A 25,225-nucleotide genomic window follows, 5' to 3' on the forward strand; every position below is an offset into this window, starting at 1 on the left:
CAACTCAGTTGCTAAAATGGCGTCGGGTGCCATTTCCACGGAGTCTAAGAAAATATCAGAATTAAGAGTTGTCGACCTAAAATCCGAGCTTAAACGAAGGAGCTTGGATACTTCTGGCGTTAAGAGCGTACTCGTTGCAAGACTGAGACAGGTAAAACCAAAATCTAAGGTTATTTGTAGAGTAAATGGGCTTAACTGGGGGCTGTAAGCTAATGCGGAGCAGCAGCTAATGCTATGGTACCGTAGATTTCCTCCTTCTAGCTTACTAGATCATGGCAAGCATTGTGATCGATTATACGAGTCCTGACCCAGTTTATCTTTGACTATGCAGCTAATTTACGCCATATGTGACCATATTTACTAAAATGAATTTATAATAGAGTTTTTGTGGTGTTCACATTATTCGAGATTGGAATAAGGCCCCTTGTAAGGATTAATGTTAATGCATCGAAGTTCCTATCAGAGGATGTCTGCTATTAAAATAGTACCGAATAGTAACGGCTATGAAGTGATGCACACTTGGGAAGTCTAGTATTTAATTACAAGCTGTTTGAAATTGCATTTAGATGTTTTCGTAGAGTAAGAGCCCAGTTCGCCAGGGAAGGTGTTTTCTCACATAGACTTCATTCATTCAGATTTCATTAAACTGCTGTTTTCATATAAGAACAAACTAAAGGCCTGCAACACTTTAATAGCAGTGTCATTTTGTAATGGTAAGGCCACTGTGCAGTTTTACAGAATATTATAGAATCTTTTGTTTAAAGTGGAATGCCTTTCCCTCCAGAATCGTATAAAGCTGTCATTAGTGTACTCAAGTGTTGGCTCTAGATCCAACAAAGTGTTCTTCCCACCTTCTATTCACTGTACAAATCCCTTTTCCCCAAATCTGAACAGTTTGACATAAGATGCGGAGGGAAGGAAAGAGATAGTCAGAGAACCCCAGAAAACTAGCCAACTTTCAGGGAGCACATCTGTGCCAAGTCAATACGACATCATCTAATCAATTGCTTCTCACCCTAAGTTCTATTATCCTACCAAATTCGATACACAATTTTGTGAGTTGCCTTGTTTACACAGACCAGTGGTCTTGATTACATGAGTGCCCACTCTTCTGATAGGCAAAGCTGTGGACCGCAGAGCTATTGCTTGCCATTTTATGTAAAAAATCATGACGAGAAGAAGTGGTTGTATGTATGTCGGTATTTATGTCTCAGTGTCCAGGCAGATTTAAAACTATAGATGCATTGTTCAGCCATCTTCAATCTCTGAATTTTTTTTTTAATACATTTGGAAATAAATGCCATTGTTAATGTGAGCTTAGATGACTTCTTTCAACCCAGGGCAGTCACATCATTTAGTTGACAATTCCATGTGATAGTGCACAATATCTCTTATTTTGTTGATCACTACAACCATGTACTATATTGTGCCGATCTGACATTGATTTTAGGAAGTTCAATGTTGGTAATATTTGATGAGACTTTTTTAAATTTATTTTGCTTTTGAAAAAAAAAATACCTCACCAATGGAACCAAATACAATTCAAATGTTGACATGGAAATTCAAAGTTAATAGTTGCACATCTTGAGGCTTTCAGCTGATACAGCCATGGGAGCACTGTCTTCTTTCTCAATGATTTATTTTAATACACTTCATCTGTAGGTTGCTTGAATGCACAAATAGTCTTGATGCGTAGTAATTTATCCAGCCTCAGTTTTATATATTTTTACGTATTTGTGTACATGACTGCTTTATCTTCAACAATTAAAAGTAGTCTGATCTGAAACCTCATTTAATTTAGAATGTGCTTTCAAAAATCTTTTGAGTTCAATAATGTCCACAGTGTTTTTGTATGTGTTTGTCTATAAAACAATTTCACAACAGTCTTGCAAGTAGTTATCGTGCTGCCCTGTCCTCTGCTCAATGTCTGAGGAGTATGTGTTAAACAGCTCCCCGACACACAAAGTGAATAGCAAAAGGTGGACATTACCCGATGATATTAGGTGTTTTGGTTTCCCTAGTATGTCATCATCTCTGCTGGAGTAGACTGCACTAAAAACTGTGTTTAGTAACGCCATAACATTTTTTTTCTTAAAAAGTACAACCTGTAAGGGGATGATTGTAAACCCAAAAGTTCAGTCTGTAAATACCTTGTATAATACTACTTTTTTCCCCTGGAGAGGCACCACTCTGAGCTTATCCATGTGCACAAATGTTCAGGTTGATGTTTTTTGTTTTTTTAAATGGAACAGTTTCTGCAGACATGCATGCACATGGTTTTATAAATCTTACTGATTGCATGCACTGTTTTCATCTTTTTTCAGGCTCGCTTTTGTTAGGGAGTTGCCACTGCAAGTGCCTCCATCAATATTTGTGTAGCAGTAGTAGTTTAGGAGGAATTTTAACCCTGTGGATTTATCCACAAGTGTCAATGATCTGCGCATCTGTTTAGTTTATCACATTTACCTAACTCTTTGTGTCCTAACAAGCTGATATTGTGTTCTGTTAAGATTAACTGACCAGTTTAATCTGGCAGTGGTTAAATTGACTTACTTTTCCCTGAAGGCTATTGAGCATGAAGGCGGTGGCTCTGACAGCATTGAAATACAAATTTCAACGGACACTCCTCCCCGTAAAAGTGGAAAAGCCAAAGGTAATCTTGATATTGACTTCACTGAGATTGTATGGCTTCCACAGTCTATTGCTCATGATTTTCATGTGAGCTTTGTGTTCTGTATTTAACTTTTCAGTGAAAAAGGTGGATTCAGATGCAGATGCCACAATGGAGGATGATGGGCATTCTAAGGTACACATTTCTCCTCTTCCTGTTTGCAAAAACTCTGCATGTATTGGGCACACTTTCAATGATTGCCTCTACCAAGCTGTTTTGAGATGGTGGCTCCGTACTGCCAGCAGCAAAGAATAAACACAGTTACTATTAGTCACTAAGCAATGCTCGGCAATGGCATTTTAACACAAACGCAACTTCAGGGATGTTCAGATAAAGGTTTTTTTTGCTCCCAGTTAGTCATTTAAGAACAGAACTAATGCTTGTATTGTCTCAGGTTGCACTGTATCCCAGGGAACATTTATTGTACATTACACTTATTACAACTAATCCAGTGTATATTTGTGACTTGCATTGAGAAAAATTGCCCTGCAATCCAAACTGTTCCTGTCAATTCTGTGCATGTTCGATCAGTTACTTTCAGTTAGCTAGCTGCTAACTTGAATGTGGATTTGTAATTCTATGTTTGGCTCTTGATATATTTCCTAAATGTTATGCGATAAAATGGGCCAGTTGCCGTTAGTGAAATGGGTCATGTCACGGGGGTGACGTGAGAACAATTTATCTACTGTTTTACAGCTGAAACGGTAACAACATAGCAGGTCAAGGCCAGGAAGGCTTCTTTTGGTTAACTCTCAGCTAATGTGGGTAATATAGATGAACAAAATGGTTTTATGGCCAAAACTGCAATGACCATAGTTGTCCCAGGTCTACACAACTTCCTTGTTTACTGTTTTGTGTGTGTGTGTGGGGGGGGGTGGGGGTTGTTTTTGTTTTTTGTTTGTATTTCAGTGCTTGGCAATCACACTGTTTCTTCTCTTCTAGGAGACTGAGGAGTATGAATCAGAGAAAGGTATGTACCCTGGCACCCTGATTGTAAATGCTAACATTAAGGTTTTCTTTCACAGCGGGCCCATGTTATGCAAGAACTTCCTGTTAGAGTACACAACTTCATCTATCGGTATTTCATGGCTCTGCTAGTAATTATGCGAACAAGGTCACAATGCACTGGTAGGAGCACCAAGGACATGAAGACTCAACTTTTTGTTACCTTCACACAGATGACTCATTGGAAGTGGGTTGCCTGGACTCAGGAACCCAATTTATTTGGATTACGTGGAACATTTTGAGGAAATGTTCTGTTGGTGTCAGTGGATGTCCAATACCTCTGGCACACAACTGCATCACATTCCTTAGGGAACCAAGGAGTGAAGGTTGGCAAATAAGCTGACATTTTATCTTCAATTAATGGAAGAAGGAAACGCTTACAGAGCTTGAATGTGGTCAAGCTTTCCTGCCGACATTTAGATTTTGTCCAGTGTGAAATGAACTGGGTTGGCCTGAATACTTCATTCCCTTTACTGGAGGAATCAGAACCCTCCTCGGGGCTTCAGCGGGTGACATGACACTGTAAAATAAAAGGAGCCTTTAAAGACAGCAAATCTTCTCAACACTTTCAAAAGATAAAGAAGCATCCATTGAAGACACGAATGAAAGATCAAGAGACTTGATTGAATCGTCAGACATCGAATGAAATTACATATATCGCTTGTCAGCAGACTGCAGCACCAGCACGATGTGTGCAGTGATGAGAACCAACTTGCAGAGTGACAGGGACCTGGCAAGGACAGAGTGATGTGTTTAAAGGGACACATTTTATGCACAGTTGTGTATAGTGCACTGGACACACAGCAGTTTGGATTCTGTGGTGAAAGACCCCTCCCCCCCTCCCTCCATCAACTGATCAGACATTGATTATTGAAGGAATATTGCAAGATTAGGAGGACTTTCCTTAAACTTGCAGATGACTCTCCATGGACTGATCACCATAGTAGAACAAAAGGATGAACTGATGAGCATTCCTCTCTTTTGAACTTTGGCTTGAAATATCCACCCGGAGAACGACAACACGTTTTAGGAATCATCTGGAATTGCACGTTGACTATGAATTGTGACTCAAGTGCTTAAGTGGGTCAAGAAATGAAGAATCATCCCCTATTTTGCTCGGTGAAGAATGTGTGTTCTGTGTCTTCCTGTGGTGTCTACGCCCTCGATGACCATTAACACTAAATGTGCTTTCTATTCTACTTTTTTAGGTCAAGTAACATGCGACATGTCAATGTTTAAAAACTGTGTTTTTTTTTGCCATGTTTATCCTTATTTAAATCCCTCAGATGTAACTGATACAGATGATGGTACTCGTGAAAATTCTAAGCCTGCACCCAGCGAGGACAGCCACATTCAACCTGAGGCTGAAGCCCTGGTTGAGGCTGAACCAGAGCCAGAAGCTGTGGTGGCTGAGGCTGCTTCAGAACCCGAGGTTGACGCCGACCCAGAGGCTGAGCCAGAGGTTGACGCCGACCCAGAGGCTGAGCCAGAGGTTGACGCCGACCCAGAGGCTGAGCCAGAGATTGACGCCGACCCAGAGGCTGAGCCAGAGATTGACGCCAACCCAGAGGCTGAGCCCCAGGTTGAAGCCGACCCAGAGGCTGAGCCTGAGATTGACGCCAACCTAGAGGCAGAGCTCGAGGTTGATGCCGACCCAGAGGCGGAGCTCGAGGTTGACGCTGACCCAGAGCCTGAGCCGGAGGTGGACACTGACCCAGAGCCTGAGCCTGAATTGGAAGCTGAGCTGGAGGCTGACCTAGAGATGGAAGCGGACCCTGAGCCAGAGGTGGATGCTGACGCAGAGCCTGAGCCAGAGGTGGATGAGGATGCTGAACCTGAGATCGATGGGGAGGCTGAGCCAGAGTTGGAGACTGAAATGGCTGACATGGCTACTGAAGCCATGGATTCCTCTAAAGAAGTGGAGGACGATCACCTATCTGTCTCAATCCAAAATGAAGATGCCATCACCCTCGATGTTGATGGGGATGATCTCCTGGACACAGGTAAACATGTGAAACTTCCAGATCCAGAGGCCGAGAAGGGCACTGATGAGCCAGAGGCCTCTGCTGAGATGGGTCGGGATGATGACATGAAGGTGGAAGAGACAGACGGCCACAAAGATGGTAAGAAAGATGATGGATCCAGGGGTGAGCCCACGAAGAAAGACAGCAGAGAGGCCTTGAAGAAAGCTGAAACGGGAGACAAAGAAAAGGATTCTGGGAAGAAAGGCCCCTCCTCTACTGGGGCATCAGGTCAAGCAAAGAGGTTTGTCTTTCTATGTCAGTTCTTTGATACTACTACCAAGTCCAGCTCACTAAGAACGCAACATTGTGGGTAGCCTCAAGATTTTTTTTTTTTTTTTTTTTTTTGCCTTAAGGGAAGTGTTCACTGATGTACCTAAATCCTGCCGTTTACTGCTTTTGATTTATTTTTCTGACGTTGGTTAAATTTTACCCAGGAGCTGAAACACACCTCTTATTTTGTTACTTTGACTGTTCCAGCAGTGTTAAAGCCTCTTTCAAGGCAGTGTAAAAGAGCATTAGTCCCCTTAATGGCAGTTCTTTTTTTTTCCTCCTTTTTTTGGTCAAATGATTCACTGAAGTTGAACAAACCTCCGAAGATTTCATTGGTCAAGAAAATAAATTGGCTGACAACCTGATCCATCTCATCACTGGAAAAGCAATGAAGCCTTTGTGACATTGATTCAGGTCTACGTCTGGCCTACAGGAATTTATTTTTGTGAAATTGTTGTTTTATCCCAATAGATGTGTGTCTGTCACTTAACAGCACGGGTTAATTTACTTAAAACTTATTTCTACTGTTTATTGTTACAACATTTGCTTTGTAGCTCATCACGAGACAGAGATGGAAAAGCTGCTAAGGATGACAAGGGTAAGAAAAATACACATTTTGTCATCAGTCGGAACCTTTTATTCAACTTGATGCAATACTTTCAAGTACTCAACACCTCCTTAATTGTGGACAAATTTAACAGTTTCCAGCAGTAGCAGCAACATCAGCTCTTCTCGTAACATATGGGTGAGCGGCCTGTCGTTGAACACCAAAGCAGCTGATCTGAAGAACCTGTTTGGCAAATACGGGAAGGTAGATAAAGCAGCCAGTGTTTTTGGCACAAGTTGTCTCATATTATGCAACTGGCGTTCCTGCCATGTGTCTTAGAGAATGGCTGTAAATATTAAGTTGTAATGTGTTGCCAGGTATTAAGCGCCAAGGTGGTTACAAATGCTCGAAGTCCTGGTTCAAAGTGTTATGGTTTGGTGACAATGTCCTCCAGCACCGAGGTGACGCGGTGCATCTCCCACCTGGACTGCACAGAGCTCCATGGGCAGCAGATATATGTGGAAAGGGTGAGTTCATCGTGAGGCTTGTAATGTGGCTTTGGAATCATTGCCAGTTTGTCTGATGTGTCAGAATTGTTTTCACAGACTTCACTTGGGCTTTGTATTTGTTTCAAATTTTTGAGACTAGTCAGGTATTTCTGCTCTTTGCAGGCCAAAAATGATCCGTTTAAAAAAGAAACATCGAAGAAGGAAGCAGATGACAAAGCAAGCGCGAGCAAATCAAGTGAAAAACGCAGTTCCACCGGGATCAAACTGACAAACAAGTGGGTGTGATGCAAAGTTGGCAAAACAATCTTTTTTTTTGTCGATTGAAAGCAAGTGTAATATGATGTTTTCCTTCACATGTAGATTACAGGACAAGAAATTGGACAAGCTTTCAGAAAAGGACAAAGACTTATTCAAGAAACAGGAGGCCAGAAGTGGAAGATCTGAATCTCTGTCACCTAACTCAGCCCAAGGTTCTTCAAAGAAAGATGATAGAAAGCATGGCCGTATGTTCTGTTCTTCTTGTTGAACGAATTTGATGTGTTCAGTTGAGTTAACAGATGAAGACTTTGTTTTCTGTCCATCCAGGGTCAAAGAGCCCAGGCAAGATTGAGATGGTAGATCACCCCAAGGGAGATGCTAATTTTGGCAGAATGAGACCTTTCAGAAGGGGAAGATATTTTGATAAAGTAAGGCTTTTACTTTTATCTTGGTTTGAAAAAACAAAACAATAGTAATAATAATTTGCAATAAATGCATATCTTCTTACGTCCCCCCCAGCCCTTTGTTAACATGAATGTTCAAAGGCGGCCCAAATGGTTGATTCCTCCTGAAGAGGTAAAGCTTTTCACATTTTGGACACAAGTTTAATATTTGGCTCTGTCGTGCAGCATTTTCTGTAACGTCCTTTACTTTTCCCCCTCTTAGTTAGAGATGATGAAAGACAAACCACGGCCTTTTCCAAATAAGATGGAAAACGTTGACATCCTGCCTTTCGAGAAGATAAAGGAGCAGAGGATGCGTGAAAGAGTGGCTCGTATGGAGCGTGCCCGCAGAGCGATAGAATTGCGCAGGTAAGTCATTATACTTGGTACAATAAAGTCTTCAATGTTTGTATATTAGGAATGCATTTCATGCCTTGGCTTGTCAGCTGCTAACTATTTTGCTTACCGTGCCTGTTCTCAGTACCTTTGTCATAGTGAGAAACACCTCTGATATTGTCATATGATGCGTTGTTTTCCCCATGTGATTTTGTTGTGTTGAAAAAAATATTTGACACTCCACATTTCTAGTCTAGTTTCTTAAACTTCCAATGCATGTTTTTTTTGTAAGGCGACGTGAAATTGCAGAACAAGAACGGCGTGAGCGAGAGCGTGTCCGTCTGCTGCGGGAGCGTGAAGAACGGGAAAATCTGCTGCGGGAGCGCCAGAGACTAGAGATGGAGCGACAAAAACTGGAAAGGGAGCGCTTGGAGAGGGAGAAGCTTGAGAGAGAGAGAATCCGTATCGAGCAGGTATGTAGAGCTGCATCGCATCATGATAGTTGGTAAACATGGACGGTTTTCAAGTCAGATCTTAAGGCTTCTCCACAAAATGACTGATTGATGGCTTCAAACAGCTGGAACACGAGGCTGTGCAAATGTTTGATCAGGCGTTATTTGGCTTGTCATTATTGTTTGTTTTGATTCAAATTTTTTGCTTTTGCAGTGTAACTTTTTACACGGAGGTGTTCACGTTAAAGTTTTTTTTTTTTTGTAATTTGCGTCACCACATTGAAAACGTATCAACTCAACTAGGACATTTGAACATTTTTTTCAGGAACGGCGTAAAGAGGCTGAGCGCATGGCACGTGAGCGCGAGGAGCTACGAAGGCAGCAGGAGCAGCTCCGTTATGAGCAAGAAAAGAGAAACAGCCTCAAAAGGGGCCGTGAAGTTGATCACAGGTATGTATTTTATTTTAACAGAGTCCCTACAGGTTAATAACAGTGGTGTGATAATCGCGATCAAAATGGTTTTTGTCACAAGTTCACTTTTGAATGAAGATTTTTTTTTTTTTTTTTTAATCAGAGCTCTCAAATTGCTCTCAGTTCACAAAGCTTCATGTTCATGACTGACTTCCTGGCCTACTGTTGACTGTAGCTTTTCCTGTAGCAGCTGTGTTTTCTTTGATGTGACTGGGTGGAAATTTGCTTTATATGACTTCTAGGAAAACAATGTGGCATCTAAGTAAACAGTGTAAGTGTAAAAAAGCCACAGCAGTGAAAACATCTTGAATATTTCAATCTGAAAATACAGAAGAAGTGGTGGCTAAACTCAACTATTCTAAGCTTAGCTGTTAATTTGTGGTGTGTGTCTCATATTATAGTCGGAGGGACGATCCATATTGGAACGGCAACAAGAAGATTCAATCGGAGTCCGAAGGCCGTGTTAACCAAGGCTCCAACTACAACCGTCAGCAGAACCGCTTTGCAAACTTCAACCCCAGAGAGAGGAGTCGCTTTCCAGAGGGCACAGTTGAGCAGCCCAACACGTATGTCAGGTGAGTGCTCCGATGAAGGACTGAGACTGTGTGAAGAACATCATCACAGGAGACGGTTTAAAAAGGCAGCTATTTCAGAGGGTCCCACACCCATTTCTGCTCAATTTTGAAGGTTTTGATTCTTGTTATGTGCTTGATACGTCAAGATTAGAGTCTACCTCATGATTATGTTGTCTTATCACAACTCTGTTGCTGTAGTGGATAAAAGGGAGCCTTTTAGACCATTTGTTGTCTTAATCTCAACCCATAGAAACTATTTAACACTGAGTAATACTTTTTGTGAAGTGACTGTTTTTTATTTTTCTCTCAAGACGGAACCGTTTTGATGGGGAGCCAGAAGTAAAGAAGAGCCGGCCCGCTCCTCACAGAGATACGTCTGGCTTTGAGCGCTACCCAAAGAACTTTGAAACCGTTCGCAGAACAGAGCCACCTCCTCCACGCACTGAGCTTCGGGACACCGACCGCAGGGAGCGAGATGAGAGGCGGCCTGTACCCATGCATGATCGTCCCATGGGAGCCAGAACTGCTATGCCTGGCATGTCACACAACCGCTCGCCCAGAGATGGAGGGCATGGATGGAAGAACGATGGCGGTATAAGTACCAACAAGGGTGACATACGGTAAGTTTTGAAAATATATTTTATATTTCATACACTTTCATCTGTGTATCTGTCCACTAATATAGAGTTACTTCTTTTAATCTCCACCTGCCGTTGTGCTGCTTTGAGCAGGGGCCCCTTGCGAATGCGTGCAGAGCGATCAGGCAGAGACGGTCCGGGTCCTTCACTCAGGGGAGGGGCTTCAGCCAGTCGAGGAAGGAGCAGCTTCAGTGATCGAGATGGAGGAAGACCTATGGTGATGAATGACCAGGTTTGCTCATCTTCTGTTCATCTGTTCATCCCTTTGTTTTGCTTCATCTGGTTTAATGAATGTTAACAGTTTAAAAGGTTTGGACTATTAAGACAAACAAATGAAGCAGTGGAATCACATTGATCTATTTCATTATAATATGTAAATGAAATAATAGATGATCAGTGATGAAAATCATCTTTTACAGTGAGCTGTGTAAACTCCAAATTTTCTGTGTGCCAGTTTCAAGTCAGTCTGGCAGGCATTTAATTTGCCAAATGCTTGTTTGTGTTTTCCAACAAAGTCAGGAATTTTTCTCCATGACGTTTTTAACAGTCAGGGTTCAGTCTAATGGCCAGTTCATAGCACTGCTCTGTATTGATGGCGCAGGCTAAACTACTACAAATGCCACTACTTGGCAAGTGTCATGAGATGACCTTTTTTGTGATTTGGTGCTATTCAAATAAAACTGACTTGACTAACTGTAAATTGTGGGCCACTTTTGCAGCAACATATATGACTCGACAAATATTTATTGGGAAACTCAACACAATGGCATCAAGGCCTGTGGGTAACTCTTATTTCAGAGGTGTACTCAGAGCGGCCACACTCACGTGGATGTATTTTTGAGCTGGCACACAATTAAAAATCAGCCTTTTAACCTGCAGCTCACCCCTACAGTAGACTGCCTCTGACTCCAGATGTGTATGCATCTGTGCAGCCTTTTAGCTCTGGCCGCCAGGTGGTGGTGGAGCGTCACAGCAGGGACCAGGGACTGAGAAAGGAGTGGCACAGTGGATCAAGTTCCCAGGGGGGTGGATTCCCTGATAGTCGCAGGATGGGAGACAACCGGGGCAGCATGATGTCTTCAGCTTCCAGGTAAGACAAAATCACCACTGATGATGAATCTGCCCGCTGTTCTCAGCACTCACACGTCTGATTTTTGTCTCTTGTCAGTCACTCGTCCTCTGGAATGAGCCGCATTGTACAGATCACCAGCAGTTCGATTCCCAGTGGGGGTAGCGTGGGTGGATTTAAGCCCTTCAAAGGAACGCCGCGTCAGTTCTAACTGCAACAAAGTTATGCACCTAAATCATTGAAGACTTTTCTGAACTCTTTACTTTTAGAACTGTTTTAGTATCCATGAGGTTAAAACAATTTTATTTTGTATAGATGATGATTCACCTCAATGCAGGGTTTTCCCGGCAGTTCTGCTGTTGAACCGTTAAACAACCCTGTGCTAAAGTTTTATTTGTATTTAGGAAGCAATTGTACAGCCCTGAGGTCTTTGTATGAAGTTTTCAAGTGATGGTACCAACTTCTCCTGTGATTGAGTGGTGTGAACATTTTCGCTACTAGCCTAGTCTTGACTCCATTCTTCTGAGGCTCACTTTATTGTGCTAAATGTTTTATTTTAGTTTATTATCATTATTATTATTATTATTTTAGAGCTCATTCAGGTGTCATAGGATTTTTTTTTTTTTTTGCTGTTATAATTGGTGTGGATGTTGTATTTTTGTATAAAAAATATTGTTGGATTTGCTTTATAAATGTCAACTGTAAGATACCTTGCTTAGTTGCAAAATACCTCTCAGGCCATGAGTTGAATTACATTCATGTACCTGAAATAAAATTTCACATTCAAGTTTTTTCTTGTAGAAAATTTAGTTGTCTCAGTGCCTTGTAGAGGAAAAGTTAACTCTTCATGGTGTTTTGTGGTGAATTGTGAGAACCTCGGCAAACCTTCAGGTCTTCATTTGAGTAGAATTCAGAGCCACCTCGACATTTTGAGGATGAAGAGCAGTTTTGTAGATCAGCTTACAGAACAAGCATCTAAGTCATTCTTGTATTGCTGTAAAAAAAAAAAAAAAAATTTAAATATTTCAACAAAAGTCATGGCTGCATATGTGTTAAATCTGCATCCATTTCCTGTTGACCTGACACTAAACCTACAAAGCTCATTTTGTACCTTTGAAACGTAGGCCAAGAAGAACCCATTACAGTTTCAGCCAATTCACAAAGGAATTTCAATTTAATTTTTCAGTTACAAATTAGCTTTTATATCATGGTCAGCTTTCATATGTCTTGTTCATAATCTATGGTAGTTTTAAAGCAAAGGAAAAAGTCAGTTTTACAGTTGGTTTTTTTGGACAATGAATGACGATACACTTGTGTGTCTCCTACAAACAATGACAACAAAACAAGCTTTAAAGTTTAATCTTTTATTATCCTGGTATTTCTAATCAGGTTGAATGTCCCTAGTCTATAAGGCATTTTGTTTAATATAAATTATTTATTTATATATATATAGATATATATCTATAGATATCGATATATATCTCACCATATACATTATGTGACTGTAATGTGAAAGGCTACATACATTATTTGGTCATTTATGTAAAATGATGAACATAGAAATCAACACAAACCTCCCATATTCATAAACACGTTCCTTTAGCGTGTATATTTTTTTCAACGGGCCATACAGTGGATATCAGGGTAGTTGATCATAAAATTGCACTCTGCCAGATGTAGACATGCACCACAAAGTATCATCTTGAGGGAGCGACTCATGAAAACGTCTCCCCTCAGATTGTTCAGCACTCTGGATGTGTGTCTCATACAAGAAAGGACTGTTCCTCTGCTACATAGATGGCAACACGTAGGCCTATAATAAACTTAATCCTTTTCTTAACTGAATTTAGAACATGTTGCCCCCGTTTGTGAAAACGATGGTCTCCTGAATTAGCAATGCACCTCTACATTTCTTTTCTTTTTTTTGCAGATTGACATATACCAGCATTCTTTTACTCTCTCGTCCACTTTTCTGTATCCATTTTGTATGAGCTGCTGGTACTCTCAGGTCTGTTTCCGCTAACTTCCTGTCTGCTGTACATGTACCACTACCTTGAATATATCAAATAATTGCAGCTATCGAATTGCTGCCTCTTCTACCCTCTCCTCTTTTTAAAAAACAAAAAACAATGTGGTCATTAGTTTTAAGCCGGAACATTTAAAGAGCCCTTTCACACGTTCACAAATTATATATTGCCACCTGGCTTAAGATCACTAACAAATTGGCCTTGATTACTTTTTTTTTTAAAGATACCCAAAGAACAATAGCACTCCATTTTATGTTCTGTATAAAATGAGGTATGTTTCTTTTCTGTTAGTGCATATCAATATGACAGTGCAAAACCAAATTACAACCACTATTATGTTCAACAACATACTAATTTTACAGCATTTACCCCACCATCACTTTTACAAGGCATACAAGAAACCACTTGAACACAATATCCTTCTGATCAGTTCATCATAGGAACGAGGGTGAAGCATACCGTATGGCTAAATTATCAATAGCTATAGCTGATCTGAAATAATAATGTTAATAATGATAATGAAAATGGAAAAAGAAAATGCATGTGTTGTTGCACACACAAACATGGACCAGCGTAAAATCTTCCAAATCCATTCAATCTGCCTCGTGGGATTTCATCTGAACTTCTCTGCTTGAGTGAGCCGTTTATGAAAGTTCACACGCCACCGAATGAGCTCACGTATCATCGGATTTACGTGTGTAGAGGCTAAGTGGGAAAAAAAAATCTGCTTGACAGTCAAAGAAAAGTAATTAACAATGTTCCTGAACTCTGTCAAATGAGGCTTTTATTTGATTTGATCTGATTTTTTTGTCCATTATTATACATGAAGATGTTATTTAGTGTGAAATTCAAACATGGGGGGAGGGGGTAGTCTTAAATAAGAAAGTCTTTCAAGTTGTGTGTACATACCCAGATGCTTTAAGTTGTGAAAGTAACTGCAGGCCAAAGAACTGTGCCAATGCATCTGGAAAAACAAAAGAAAAGAAAAGAAAAAATAACCTTCAGAAAACGCCTGAGTATTTCTGATGTTCAGGTCATAAAATGCATGGATTGTCTGGTAATACGCCTGTTTCCTTTTGTCCTAAAAAATATGTTGAAATGTTGTAAGGTGTCATATATATATATATATATATATATATATATATATATACACACACACACACACAAAACACAAGGGCTGAACAAATACAGAGATCAGACCCTGGCTGTCAAACGAAGCCCAGAAAGGCTTTCATCACGCCGTTGGTGTCCCACTGCCTCCATGTCATCGTCATGACACTAGATTTGTTCTCACTGAACTACAAGGTTACACAAACGTGGAGGACTTTATACAAGCACCGTGAAGACCCCCTATGACAACTGTCTCCCTCCGTCAGACAAGAAAGAGAAGGCATCCAATTGGAATGTAAAGATAGAAAAGTTTCTCAGGATGGCACAAACCACTCGCCAACTCCTTTTTTTTTAATCTTTTCTCTTTTTAAGATGCATCATGTAAATATGTACATCATGTATGTGCTCAGTGTTGCATTGAAATCACAAAACTACAGAAATGCATTATTCATAGCACATCACCCTATGATCCGGACGCTCACTGTGTTTAATATGTGGATGTATTCTCACAAAATAGCAATGATTGATTTAGAGGGGTAAATTTAAATTTCTGCTAAGAAGCGTTAAGAAAAGGCGACTTTGATTAAGAGGGAACGTGTGGACATCAGGAAGCAAATTGTTCGACTCAAGATTCAGATTTCCAGAAAACAATACTACATCCATAGATAGTAATTCAACTTTCTACAACCAAAGGAGTAGTAACAAATGAAGTCTATCAACTAGTTGCATCTCACAACACCTCTCGGCTGGACCGTCCTGAATGTGGCTGATGTCGAACAGAACATTAAAAAAAAAAAAAAGAAGACAAAAACGTCCCATATATGTAGCTTAAATAATACAGTGTAAAAGATTTGGCGATTTCCCAATTAGCTGTTACATTAGTGATGCTCAGAAATCATACGGCATTGTACCACATAGCACAAGTGTACGGAATATAGCATACACATGAACACACACACACACACACACACACACACACACACACACACACACACACACACAAACAGCAGAATACATCACTGCCACTCTATGGTAAGGCAAATCTGAACAAGCTGTGATGAGCATCGGTACGACGTGGTATGTAGGTACATAGTGTTTCAAGGGGACACAAATGGTGTAATTTCCAACAGGCAACGTAGGAGCAAAATCCCTTTAGGTTTACAGAAGAAAAAAAAATGTAACGGCTCTACCTGTTGCACATAAATAAAAAACTGAACCTTGGCATCGACAGCTAAACTATAAAACAAAAGTGGGTCTGTCTATACTGGGTTTGTGACTATTGATACGTACAAAAAGCTTAAAAGCTGCAGTAATAATAATCTTTTTAAAAAATGAATGAATTTGAGAAAAATGATGAGAGGGTGACATTTTGTTTCTTCAGATTACGTCTTTTGCTATAAAATACACCATCCCAAATCATTTTGACCCTACATCACAAATATAGTGCACTGTGTAACAAAGTTTGGCTGACTCTATCAAAGTTAAGGGGTAGCTGTCGTTGGAGTGTCCCTTCCTCTGACGTCCAGGCTCCGCTGAGGATGGAGGATAGCAGGCACCAGTGGTTTGGGAACAGCAAATCCTCTCTTAGTCCTATTGTTGTTATTGTTGCTATTGTTGTTGTTGTTGTTGTTGTTGTTGCTCTCTTCTTACATCTCCACCCCTTGTTTGTTGTCCAGTTTGGGTTGATTGTTGAGTTCAATCCGTGTAGAAACAAATGCTGTCCCCTCTTTCTCACAGATAAGCAAATGCATAAAACACACATAAACACACACACACACACATACACACACACACACACACACACACACACACACTCACTCACTCACTCACTCACTCACTGTATGTTACAAAATAACACATTTGTCTTTATCCTTCGATTCTTTCTTGGGTTTGCGCTCCCCGCTAGAGGATTGTTTTCCTGGGCTGGCTGTGCCGCCACTTGCTGCTGCTACCGTCCCACCACCTGCTGTTGCTCTGCCCGCTCCCACTGCCCCTCTGTCCCCCTCATCCCCCTCTGCAGGCTCCGGCTGACCCTGCTGTACAAACAAGACAGAAGAGGAGGCACCATCACAGACCAAGACACCTCTCCAAAATCTACAACACCAAAATGTACTGCCAATATGTTGTGAAATCGCAAGTGAAGTGAAACAGTAGATTTTGACAAGAGGACAGAAATGGAGAGGAAAAGAGACACTTGGCTCTTCTGTGCCATCCTTAATGTTTATGATTGATCTTGTTACTGAGACCTGGTCTGGACCCTAGCAGTTGTGTGCATTTCAAAAGGCAGTTGCTAATGGTAATAATGATAATTGTAATAAACTTTGTGACTAGAAGCAGCTAAAGGTCTCCTTTTTCTCTTCCATGCTTCCTCCCTAAACCCCCTTTACGGTTTTGTACGGAGAATTCCGAGCTTGCGTCCAGGAGGGGGAATTGCACACAGCACCTCACTCATTTCATACCAATAAACTACATTTTTCTTTGACATTTTCATTTCTAATTGAATTGATCGGCTCTCCCTTTCTCTCATCTCCCAAAGGCTTTTCTCTTTCTCTTTGTACAATAAGAAAAAAAGAGGGTTATTTTTGGAATGGAGGAAAGAGTTGAATGAAGACGTCCTATGAGAATGAGGTCAACTGTAAGTTGTGAGTGTGATTATGGAAAACATTCACGTGAGAAAAAAACGGCGCGTTCATGACATCCACATTAATTCTTCTGTAAATCATTTCCTGTCTTGCTCATCTAGATAACAATCCTGATGTCCACCTGTCCTCACCTGCTTCTTCCTATCTCTTTGTCCTTGCCCATTCTCCTCTCTCCCTCTTTGCTCTATCAATCAAATACAAACACATTCTATTCATCTATGAAATGACAATCAGCCTCATCTAAGAATGCATCAAACAAATGTATGTATTTGATGTATTTTGTACGCGAGATCACTGAGGAGGGACAGAGCTGCTTGGTACAGCATGACTAGCTGGACCTCTCCACTGTCTCACCTTCATCTAGCAGACTAATACAGAGAACTAACATTAGCGATAATCTCTGAAGGTGGAAGTACAATCATTTTAAAAGAAAAAAGACCTTCATCAGCAGTTGTGTGCAGCCAGGACTGGAGGAGGATGCGCACACAGCAGCCGGGATAAAATGGAGAAAGCTGCTCCTCGTTGCAGTTTATGAGGAGGGTTATTTCCTGCTGTGTTCACTGGCACTTGACATCACACCACTCTCAACATTTCAATATTTTTGTATTTCATTGAATAAAACTGGTTGCATTTTTAGGAGTGCTGGGATGAAATGTGAGGTGTGCTTGAACCCCCTGAACGCAGCACGACAAGCTAGCAGGATTTTCTTGCCTGGTCAACTCATAGTGCAGGAACTCAGGAGCTCAGAGGAGAAATGAAATGAGCACCGCTCTACTTATTCACATTTCAGTGTAACATCAAAATTATGCTAAAAGTGGTCTCCTCAAAACTGCCATCCACACCTGTGCTGCTGCTGCTGCTGCTGCTGCTGCTGCTGCTGCAGCTGCCGCCTGCTCCTGCTCTTGCTCCTGGTAGTACTGGGAGGCTCGCCGGTCCTCCTCCTCCTGAAGCTTCTTAGCCAGCTCCAGGTCACTGATGCCCTCGGGGAGTTGCTCCCATTGAAGGTCCTGGCTTTGCTGTTCCTGCTGCAGTGACAACGCCATCAGATAGTCCTGACACACATGAACAAGAGAGAGAAAGACACAGGGGACATTTATATTTATACTCTCCTCATTTGTCACCAGAACACACACAAACACAGCAGAAACACACAAATTCAGATCCTCCCTTTTTAACTGAGACATTCTTTCTTTCCTCATTAACTGTATCCACTGACACAAGCTTCTGCCTCCAAACTGTCACTCACTGCTCATGTCAGTGCTGTGAGTCAAGAACTATTTCACTGTGAAACCTTTAACATGCTTTCAATACAGTCTCAGTTAAAACCTCAATATTTCTCCCATGGTTGCCAACTTCTTTAGGCAGCCATTTTGGATTCTGGATTTTTTTTTTTTTTTTTTTTACAAAACATTTGCTATTTCTTTAATCCATTGATTGATTCTGCACTGTGACATTAGATTGTTTCACTGGCGAGCAGGAAGGAGTGGTTGAATGAGAGTGCTGCATTTAGTGGATACCCCTGGCAATTGAGGGCAGCTGAAAACCTCTAGCAGTAATATGCTGACTCACTCTACTAACTAACTTGCTGTCGTACGATTAAAAAAAAAGATCTCCTTTATTCAACAGTTAGCTAATATTGCTAATATGATGCGTATAATATTGGTGTAGAGATCTTAATTCACCACAGGCGTCACTAGACATTTACTCTAATCTAATAAAACTGATTATGAGGGCAGAAAAATGCATACAATTGATTTTCTCACCAGACTCTTGTTGATGAGGGAACTGGGCCTGAGTAAGCAAAGAGGCTAAACAGTAATGGCCCTAATGCTCTTTGTGTGTGTGTGTGTGTGTGTGTGTGTGTGTGTGTGTGTGTGTGTGTGTGTGTGTGTGTGTGTGTGTGTGTGTGTGTGTGTGTGTGTGTGTTAGTGTCTGTCAGAGTGAGCAAGTGAGTCAGGCAGACAATTTGTCAGCAAGTTCTGAATTTGAACTCCACTGGTCAACCAATGAGCAGACAGATGTGAAACCAGTAAAAATGCCTGGGAGACATAAACCTCCTGCATTATTAAGAGGCCCATGTGGAGACAGTGTGGAACAGTGATGCAAGGAAGAGAACAGAAGGGGGGCACCATGCATTTCAGGCTGTTTTGTGTGTGTGTGTGTGTGTGTGTGTGTGTGTGTGTGTGTGTGTGTGTGTGTGTGTGTGTGTGTGTGTGTGTGTGTGTGTGTGTGTGTGTGTGTGTGTGTGGTTAAAAAGCTGTTCAGGGGAGTTAAAATCCCATCTATTATGAAGGAACTTTCCCAGGCATGTATGGCAGTTTTTTGTGATTCACTGTTATTTCTAAGAGATACAGACAGCTAATGTGAGATTAGTTTTATTTTGCTTTGATCTGAAATTTTTTGTGCGATTTGGTTTGTAACAAAGCTCTCTTGAAAATGCTGCCTCATTACTGGCCTCATATTCGGCCTTGTATGACTGATGGTGTAATTATCATCTCATGGATAAGAGCATCAGCTTCTTCCTGTTGTGTCTGTATCAGAGTTCAGACCTGGTCTATCTGATCCTGCTGTCCTCGGTACACTGTCTCTGGATCAGACGGTGGCCTCAACCGGAACTCTGAATCGCAGAAATTGCCGTCTCCGTCAACGTTGTGAAGGCTCTCCCACACGACCTTCTCCTCCGTCAGGAAGCCTTGGTCTGTGACCAGGAGGTACAGCTGACCCTGGAAACACCCACATTCACACACTTACATCTTATCATGGACTTGGTTCTGTTCTTTCTACACACACAGAGGATCTCACAATTCTTTGTCTGGGGGTGATAGGTGACACACACAGGTTTGCTTATATTGGCAACAACAGTGTACCGTTGAGTGCAAAGTGCCCAAACTTCACTTCCCCTGTTGTAGATAACAGGAAAGCTCTGTCCCAGCTGTGGGCTGGGAAACAGTTATGTGCTGTTGAGTTCCTTGAAGGAGCATCACAACTGCACTTGTATTGTCTATTATTTACATATAAATACACAGTTTTTAACCTGAAACAGATTTTCAACAAAAATCAGAGTCCTGAGAATTATCCTCAAAGTTAGTTAGAGTGAAATTGCCTTTTCCTCCTGAAGTCTGTTTCTCTGCTGAGCTAAAGGATGCACATAGCTGAATATTGAGGTACTAGTACTAAACCTAACCATTAAAATGTACAGCAATGGGCCTTTCTACGTAATAGAAGTTGCTGAGCGTAAAACCGAGGAAACCTCACATTTGTATTTACACCCAGTTTATTGGGGTCAGTGCACTAAAAAAAAAAAACAGGAACTCTGCGGCTTTGTGAACATAAACGCAAACAGAAATCGAGTTTAACCCACATTTAGTCAACGTCTGTCAAAATCACATATAAGACACAGGAAATGTCCTCTTAAGAGTAGAGGATTTTTGTGTCAAATTAAAACATATCCCAACCTTTCAATTATTTTAGGATTCAATTCAATCGCCATTAAATGTTTCATTTAATACACAGCTCACAAATCGCTTGATGACACTTCTGAATTCAACTGACACCAAAGATAACAGCTGAATTGGTGTGATGCTGTCAGTACTCTTTACCTTGTATTTGATCATGGTGCTGAAGTGGTTATTCCTGAAAAAGACGCAAAGCTCTCCCTCCTGTACAGTGGATGTGAGCTCACATAAGCCGTGGTATGTCAGCTGTGTGGCGGTGCTGCTCAGAAACTGCTCTGCCACAATACCTACGACAGGAAAAGAAGAAATATGGAGGAAAACATGATGCAGTGTCACAATGAAGAAATGCAAATGGACGTACTCAGCTGGATTTCAGGATTTATATAAATCACCTTAGAAAAATGCACTCACAAATATCCATCGCAGTAAAAACATTCCATGTGTGAACAATAGGCTCACAAATGTATTCCTGCTGCAATAAATAAAAAATTCAGTCGAAATTGTGAACTGAAGCCTAATTTATGGTTATTGTTTTTTTTTTTTTGGAGCCTCAGCTGATGTGGTTCCATTCACAACCACATTTTTTCAGCAGCAGATTGTCATCTGTAGCCAGTCAGACATCTGTTTTTTTTTAGCTGGTCACATGAGCAAAATAAAACTTTCTGTTTGATACAAAAAAATGTGTGTATCACAGATACAACAATATTTATGTGTGTAAATTCAAACATGGAGTCATGATAAACCTTATTTTAATATTTTACTTTTTTTTGTTTTTTGGTATCTTTTGTCATTCAATTAAAATTCAGTGCTTTTAAGGATGATGCTTTTATTCTGATAGGCTCCACCTGTCAACTGCAGCCTAACCTCAGAATAATTCAAGCATTTCTACACAAATTCAGTACAGTTCAGGAAAGTTCAAACAAAAATTGAATCGATTGTATTTTTATCTTCTTAAACATGATTTGAATTCAGAAATATTTAATGATTAGACGAATGGATGAGTCATCCACACCACAAGGACTGCTACGTCCTTTTTACTCATTTCCTGAACACTGGCCATTATTTGCAAAGCATGCTGGGGACCCTGCTGCAAGGCCTGCGCGAGTGTTTGAACAGTGAGACAGAGGGTGTGTGACAGTAGTGTGACAGGACAGCACTGTGGGACCCCAAAAATCAGAGTGATACTCAAGAGAATCCTTTCACTCTAATATTTTTCTAGTTGAGGACCACAACCCATCCGATCCACACATCTCTTCAAGAAATGATGTGTAGCATCCACATCAAACCACCTAAATCAAACCCCGATGCAACTGTGTGACCAGTAACAACGCAGGACCGCGGTCAGAAAGAGCGAATCTCACATCAGCGTCACCATCCTGCGAGGACTTGTGTCGAAGCCCAGCTGTCAACTGCTCAGGCAGCAGCGTGTTGAGTGAGCGAATATTTAGAAGAGAAGTTAATGACAGCTGGTATGAAACTGTTGAGATGTGGAAGTAGGTCATTGTTGACTTGCCTTGTGCGTGTCCTGGTTTCACTCACACTTGCAGGTTTGTACACAGTGTTTGCACTGATGCCACCAATAAACATCCCAAATGTTATAGAGTATTGAAAGGTCTCTTGACATTCAATCCCAAGTGTCACTAGGAGGAGCAGGGCTGAACAATTTGGAAAAGTGATCTAAATGCCATTATTTTGACTGACATTGTAACTGCACCTTGATTTATGATGTTAAGGGAAATGATCATTCACATTTTAATTGAAAAAAAAAACATGTCAAAATGATAATAAAGTGATTATTTGCAAAGATGAATACCAAAGAAATGTTCTCCCTAAAGTCCGTCTAAACACCATTGCAGGCTGAGATATTTCTGCAGCATCACAACAGGCCATTTAGAATAGTTTTTAAGGAAATATCGATACAATTTCAATCAATTGTTCAGTCCTACTAAAGAGCAAATCATTGTTGTAAGTTTTTTTTAAATGTTGTAAAACTGCTTTGAGTGAAAAAATGACATCATGCCAAAGCATAAAACTAAAGTGTGGAAACATATTCATTGGTAAACTGGTTTATGTTTTCATGCTATAAAACTGTTTTGAATGTGTGAAAGTGCCAAGCAGCAAGATCTGAAGCGTTACGGGTAATTTCATTTTCATTTTGAGAAAATGGATTTTAATCAGTACTGAACAATTTTTTTCAGGAGCCAGTACTGAAGTGAAAATATCTCTGAAGTAGCAGATATTGAAAACCATCGAATGTTACACACGTGTAGTTCAAGAAATGTCTCTACAATGTGAAAGCGAAGGATTGCCACTCTTTCAGCTCACACACACACACACACACACACACATATATATATATTATATATATATATATATATATATACAAACACACATATGTGTATATATCCACGTATATATACATACATGTATACACATACACATATACATATATACACACATATATACATACATATATACACACACATATATATACATATTTGTATATATACTGTATACATATATATACTGTATACATACATATATATATGTATACAGTATATATATGTATACAGTATATATACATATTTGTATATATACTGTATACATACATATATATATATAAATAAATAAATACACACACACACACACATATTTATTTCTCCAATGTATTATTTGTATCCTGAAGTCCTACTGTGGCAGCAGGGGGGAGAATGAGGTCAGAGAGGAAAATCAGCTCAGAGCGAGGAGGGAGTGAGTAGAGAGCACTGACCTTCCCCTGCCAGCTCGCTGTTGTCCGACTGTTTGCAGGATATTATCTTCTCCACCAGCTGGTTGTAGCTGCAGTTGCCCACCGCCTTAACAATGTCTTGCATCTGCAAACAAAGATAAAAACTGTGGGAAAGAACACTGACCACGATTCAGTGCTCGTTTACTAAAATAGTGTTTTATGTTATCACGGACGTGATTTTGGTGTGTTTTCATACATCTTTGGATTGTTGTGTTTAATTTTAACTGCATGAGAGGGAGAGACAGAGGGGATAACACAGGTGGGGTTTCAGGGAGGTAAACAGAGCGATGAGTAAAGTCGGTCCCACCTGGGGGTCGACCAGCCAGCCATGGTAGAGAGGGATGTCCAGCAAATCAAACACAATGCATTCTGGGGTGTACTCGAAGACTCGCACCCCTGTAAACTTCACATTGACATCCAGACCAGTCTGCAGCTTGTGCAGCACTGCCATGGCATCACTCATGTTCTAGGAAACAAAGAGAAGACGTGTGGTCATGTTAGCAAGTATCTCAAAGTTATGCTTCAAATTACAAAGAGATGGATTTTTAACTATCAGCTGACATTTATTCATCAACAACAGCATCGGACAGTTTTGTTATCCAAGTATCAAATGTTTGATGAGATGCTTTCAGGACACTGCAGTACACAGGCTCCAACATCAGAGTCAATACCATATGCAATATAGGACCCACGTCATAGTAAACATAACATGCATCGAAAAAGTATGGAGTTGTTCCAAAATTGTTACCAGTACAGGAAATAACTCCAATACAGACAGAAAAATACAGAATCAGCATCAGTGAGGAAAAAAGTACCAATGTTTTTAACAAGCTGGTACCAGATCAGTGCTTGATATCAGCCCACATGCAGGTAAAGGTATCAGAATTGGTGTAAGGAAGGAAAAAAACTGCATCTGAACATCTGTACTATTGTACAATATTGTATTAGTACTGCATAATGTCAGCATGCGCATATCTATACACATTTTTGAACAGTTCCTCCCCTTGATACTACATGTTCACTTTGCAGTGTTTATCATTTATTACACGTTGATGCTCTATTTTGCTACTCCTTTGCTGCTGTGACATCTGGAATTTACCCATTTTTATTTATTATTTGGTATTTCTATCGATTTTTTTCTGAAACACTGTCATTTGAACACAGTACAGTTCCAATGTTTTCTTTTATGCTGGTTTAAATTTGCATGTTTAAATTGAAAATACGTCTTTGAAAATTGTCATTAATTCATGTGCTTTTTTAAGCAAGGAGACTCATGACCGTCTCACCCATTGTTTATGACATCGTAATATTTTACACAATAATTACAAGATGCCTTTTGTCACCAAATCCTCCAGCACTTTATCACAATTTCATATTTCCTGCTGTTTTTAGGTTTTGCTCAGCTTATTGTCAGTCAACTGGCAACCACAGGAAGAAATGGAAGCCTCTGCCAGGAAGCCATTGTGCATTAAATTCCTCTAATAGCTTTCAGTTCCACCACATGATATTACTTTGAAAAAACATTTAGCATTATCATATAATTCAATAGCTGTACAATAAAAGCTGCCTTTGTTAAAACAAGTTTCAAATGTTACGTCAGCCACGTTGCAGGGGAGGAAAAGAGAGAAGGTGTGCAGCAAAGCTCCTGGGTCAGGTTAGAACCTGGGACGCCACAGTAACGCAGTCAGCACACCTGCTGACCCCCCATGAGTCACCAAGAAACCCACCAAGCATAACTTTTCTAATGCAGTTGTGCAAGCTTTCACAGTCCATTTTAAGGGTGGTCTAAAGTTTAGCATACATTGTTGTTCCAGTAATGCAGCCCTCCTCAGAGTATTTCTCAAGTCACGAAGTCAGTGGTTGTTTTCATACGTTCTACAAGAGTAAAATAATCACTCTGTATAATAACAAACCACCATAGAGTTGCATCCAATG

At 40.5% G+C, this 25,225-nt stretch overlaps 2 protein-coding genes across 6 annotated transcripts in view; one reads left to right on the plus strand and one right to left on the minus strand.

The window, feature by feature from the left end:
* sltm (SAFB-like, transcription modulator) lies at window positions 1-12,444 on the plus strand. Of its 2 annotated transcripts, none has more exons than XM_086183832.1 (20): window positions 1-151; window positions 2,566-2,653; window positions 2,751-2,806; window positions 3,614-3,641; window positions 4,963-5,941; window positions 6,525-6,568; window positions 6,672-6,781; window positions 6,895-7,044; window positions 7,189-7,301; window positions 7,387-7,496; window positions 7,612-7,712; window positions 7,804-7,860; window positions 7,951-8,096; window positions 8,356-8,536; window positions 8,841-8,965; window positions 9,388-9,561; window positions 9,873-10,181; window positions 10,293-10,431; window positions 11,132-11,289; window positions 11,368-12,444. In XM_086183832.1, the coding sequence occupies exons 1-20, from the start codon at window positions 17-19 to the stop codon at window positions 11,477-11,479; spliced, it is 3,315 nt and encodes a 1,104-aa protein (XP_086039958.1). In that variant the 5' UTR covers window positions 1-16; the 3' UTR covers window positions 11,480-12,444. The 2 variants fall into 2 exon arrangements, with proteins under 2 accessions (XP_086039958.1, XP_086039949.1); XM_086183823.1 differs by having other exon boundaries at window positions 7,387-7,529; window positions 11,368-12,442.
* mindy2 (MINDY lysine 48 deubiquitinase 2) overlaps window positions 9,967-25,225 on the minus strand; it is a 24,741-nt gene continuing 9,482 nt past the window's right edge. The window contains exons 4-10 of one of the 4 annotated variants that reach the window (XM_086183903.1): window positions 23,598-23,756; window positions 23,273-23,375; window positions 20,647-20,789; window positions 19,597-19,770; window positions 17,890-18,099; window positions 14,205-14,259; window positions 9,967-12,262 (exon numbers count right to left, since the gene is read on the minus strand). In XM_086183903.1, coding sequence (XP_086040029.1) covers window positions 12,249-12,262; window positions 14,205-14,259; window positions 17,890-18,099; window positions 19,597-19,770; window positions 20,647-20,789; window positions 23,273-23,375; window positions 23,598-23,756 — 858 coding nt within the window. In that variant the 3' untranslated portion in view covers window positions 9,967-12,248. Of the gene's footprint in view, window positions 12,263-12,645; window positions 14,260-14,396; window positions 16,439-16,535; window positions 17,232-17,889; window positions 18,100-19,596; window positions 19,771-20,646; window positions 20,790-23,272; window positions 23,376-23,597; window positions 23,757-25,225 lie in introns of those variants that run through there. The other 3 variants (XM_086183891.1, XM_086183919.1, XM_086183912.1) reach the window with 3 other exon arrangements.

Source organism: Aulostomus chinensis, chromosome 2 (assembly GCF_037954235.1).
Source record: "Aulostomus chinensis isolate RoL2024-O1b breed Wild chromosome 2, RoL_Achi_v1.0, whole genome shotgun sequence".
Lineage (NCBI taxonomy): Eukaryota > Metazoa > Chordata > Actinopteri > Syngnathiformes > Aulostomidae > Aulostomus > Aulostomus chinensis.

Excerpts from the sequence above, each read along its gene's own strand:
- sltm (XM_086183823.1), top strand. The coding sequence starts at position 17 with ATGGCGTCGGGTGCCATTTCCACGGAGTCTAAGAAAATATCAGAATTA. Across the intron at positions 2,807-3,613 it reads AGGATGATGGGCATTCTAAG|GAGACTGAGGAGTATGAATC; the intron begins GTACACATTTCT and ends CTTCTCTTCTAG. Across the intron at positions 6,782-6,894 it reads TGTTTGGCAAATACGGGAAG|GTATTAAGCGCCAAGGTGGT; the intron begins GTAGATAAAGCA and ends ATGTGTTGCCAG.